Source organism: Martes martes, assembly GCF_963455335.1.
Source record: "Martes martes genome assembly, chromosome: 12".
NCBI lineage: Eukaryota > Metazoa > Chordata > Mammalia > Carnivora > Mustelidae > Martes > Martes martes.
The window spans coordinates 60,662,291-60,665,798 of record NC_137900.1 but is presented as its reverse complement, the minus strand read 5'-3'; the positions used below and the strand labels follow the sequence as shown (position 1 = coordinate 60,665,798).

The following is a 3,508-nucleotide window of genomic DNA, read 5'->3' as shown; positions in this document are numbered from 1 at the left end:
CTTTCGTTCAGCAACTTTAATATGGTGGGCACTAAGGACTTCCGGGGCTGAAGCTCTCACGTGGGTCAAATCCTGTGCATCACTCACGCCCACAGCACACTGCTCATGGGAAGAAGCTTCTGTGTGTACAGCTCTGGAGGATGGCTTCTCTAACAGAAGCCACTCTCCTTGGCCTCTCCAGCCACAGCATATCTTTATCAGTTTTGAATCCTGCTTGTGGCATGGACTGCAGTGTTTCCTATGCCTTTCTTGGGAGAAGGAAGGGGCTGGAAGAGCCACGGGAGGCGTGGGAGATAAGTTGGGGCAGAGGTTCATGGTGGAGCACCCAGAGTGGGACTGCACTGAACAGATGGGAACACCCTTACGTGCTGAATTGAGGGATGGGGGAAGGGCCCTAGGCCTGCACAGAAAATACCATGAAACCCATGGTTGCATCATGGGGGAGACCTCTCCTGGCTCAGAGCAATGCTCCTCTGCAGGGCACAACTTGTACCTCCTTCTCCTCCCGGAAACATTTGGCAGTGTCTGGAGACACACTTGGTGGTCACAGCTCAAGGAACAGGTGCTACTGGTAGCACGTGGGCAAAGGTCAGGGATGGTCCTAAACATCCTCTGATGCACAGGACAGCCCTGCACAACAAGGAACTCTCCAGCCCCAAGTGTCACTTGTGCTGAGGCTGACAAAGTCTGGGGTCAGTCCAGTGTGGGAGTCACTCTGCCTGGACATAAACTCCAACCATGACTGAGGCAAGAGCACACTGGGCTATGAGACAGAGCAGAGAGCACACAGAGCTGGTACTGCAGAGACAGACTCTCTCTAACATCTGTGCAAGACAGTGTGGCAGCTATTCCGTGGTGAGAACCCAGATTTGGGGCCCATGATCCAACTCGGGCTCTGCCGTTCAATCTTAAGAACCAAATCTTTGGCTCCTCTGAGCTTTGCTTACTTTCACCTATGACACCTGAAGGACACTGTCTTCTCCGTGGCTTGTTTCAAAGAATATGGCACAGAATACATGTTCATTAATATTAACCACTCGTTGTCTACCCTCTGTCCAAGCCCACACACACAAGTTTACACACACACACATACTCATGACACACACACACACACATATACGTGTGTATACACCACTGCAATTAAGAAAAACCTATAGAAATATTACAAATGAGAATTCTGAATACGGAGTCTGGCGATTGTTGCTGAGAGTTTGTAAATCCTCTAAAGGCATGCAAGTCTTCCCATAAGCTAACTGCTTGCAGGGAACCCAAAAAGGGAGGCAGAGAGCCAGAATACTACACAAGAATACAATATAAACATGAAAAGGAAAAAAGAAAAAAACATTCCTTAGTCATCCCTGACTAAGAATGTCACCAATACTCTAATGCGCTGGGATTAGATGTTAATGCCATACATCCTGCTGTCTGATAACTTACAGTCTGCCCGGTTACTAAGAACTGAGTTAACTGGTCAGTAAGCTGCATGGCTGTCATCCCATAGTGTGGGTTCACTCACTCCAATGACTCCTTCTGTGGCCTTCATGAATTCTTCCCCGTGAGGGAACCTCCCCCACATATTGCCTTTAATATGTATGAGAATAGGCAGATCCCAATTCTGACAAAGGTCAAGTCTGTTGCTGAGGGTGGGCAGTTAAGGAAGGATCGCTCTTATGGTTGAACTTTTACCTAGGCTTTATTCTGTCTCCATGGGGATTAGCACTTTTAAACAGGTTCTTCCAAATGTAACCAAATTTAACGAGGTTAAACTTTGGTAGTTGCAAGAACACAATCAGCTTGGGGATTCTCCTCTCTTAACAATCTAAGAAAGCCCAGATTAAGGGAAATTTCTATGCATTTACATCAAAAAGAAGTAATTTACAACATTTTCCCACACTCATCATAGAGCAGAGGAAATGCCCTCCTTGACTGGGGATTAGCTCTGCTGGGCTCAGGTCCTGTCTCTATCACCACCTTGCTCAGAAGACTTGGACAGGTCACTTCCCCTCTCTGGGCCTCAGTGCAGTATTTGTAAGCCATCTTCCAACCCTGACCATCCCCCATCTAAGATCTAACCACATTCCTACCTACTGTCTCTTTCACTCATTTATCTCTTATGCACATATGTTGTCCTGTTCTGTAGCACAGAGTGATGGTGTAGAAGATGCCTGAGACCTCCTCAAGAAAGCCTCCTGTGCTGCATTTGTCCTTGGCTGATGACAGAAGGGATAGCACATGGAAAAAGCCAATTCATCTTCCCCTGTGACAAGTTTTATCATCATGGGCCTCTCAGCCTACCCAAAGCTGGAGAAAATGTTCTTTGTGCTCATCCTCCTAATGTACCTGGTCATCTTGCTGGGCAACGGGGTCCTCATCCTGGTGACCATCCTTGACTCTCGCCTGCACACACCCATGTACTTCTTCCTGGGGAACCTCTCCTTCCTGGACATCTGCTACACAACCTCTTCCATCCCTCTAGCCCTGGACGGCTTCCTGACTCCCAGGAAAACCATCTCCTTCTCAGCCTGTGCCGTGCAGATGTTTCTCTCCTTTGCCATGGGAGCCACAGAGTGTGTGCTTCTGAGCATGATGGCATTTGATCGCTATGTGGCCATATGTAACCCCCTTAGGTATCCCGTGGTCATGAGCAAGGCTGCCTATGTCCCCATGGCTGTCAGCTCCTGGGCTATTGGTGGTACGGCTTCTGTGGTACACACATCTTTGACAATTCAGCTGCCTTTCTGTGGGAACAACGTCGTCAACCACCTTGCCTGTGAGCTACTGGCTGTCCTAAAGTTGGCCTGTACTGACATCTCCATCAATGTGATCAGCATGGGGGTGACCAATGTGGTCTTACTGGGGGTCCCAGTTCTGCTCATTTTTGTCTCCTATGTGTTCATCATTGTTACCATCCTGAGGATCCCCTCAGCTGAGGGGAGGAGAAAGGCCTTCTCCACCTGCTCTGCCCACTTCACTGTGGTGGTCATCTTCTATGGGACCTTATTTTTCATGTATGGGAAGCCCAAGTCTAAGGATCCCCTGGGGGCAGACAAACAAGACCTTTCAGACAAGCTCATTCCCCTTTTCTATGGGGTAGTGATCCCCATGCTCAACCCCATCATCTACAGCCTCAGGAACAAGGACGTGAAGGCAGCTGTAAGGAACCTGGTCACTCAGAAATGTTTCACCCAGTGATGGAGGGATCCTCTGTGTTCCCACCCTAAGGGATAAAGGACTTCTGATCATTATAGCTGCCATTCGAAAGATAAATCATGTGATCCAGAATCCTCTCTTGCCCTTCTGTCCATTTTCAGAGAACGTTTAACTTTTCAGAGCATATCTTCTGAGTTCTAGCCATACAGCTGAGAGTTTTGACAGATGCCACACAACAGATCTCTAATTGAATACACAAAGACATTCTGAACACATGATAAAACCAAAGTGAGAGGAGCCAGCCATCAGAGTGAGCTTCATGAATGGCCTGCACTGTGTCTGAGCTACATGGCCAGTG

General features: G+C 48.2%; 1 protein-coding gene across 1 annotated transcript; it reads left to right on the top strand.

Annotated features, from left to right (window-relative positions):
- Window positions 1-2,232: 2,232 nt before the first annotated feature.
- On the top strand, window positions 2,233-3,192 carry LOC308353763 (olfactory receptor 2S2-like; the record flags this gene model as incomplete). The annotated part of the gene is made up of 1 exon (XM_080820785.1): window positions 2,233-3,192. One exon carries the CDS (start codon window positions 2,233-2,235, stop codon window positions 3,190-3,192), a length of 960 nt encoding a protein of 319 aa, XP_080676911.1.
- Between the last annotated feature and the right edge of the window lie 316 nt (window positions 3,193-3,508).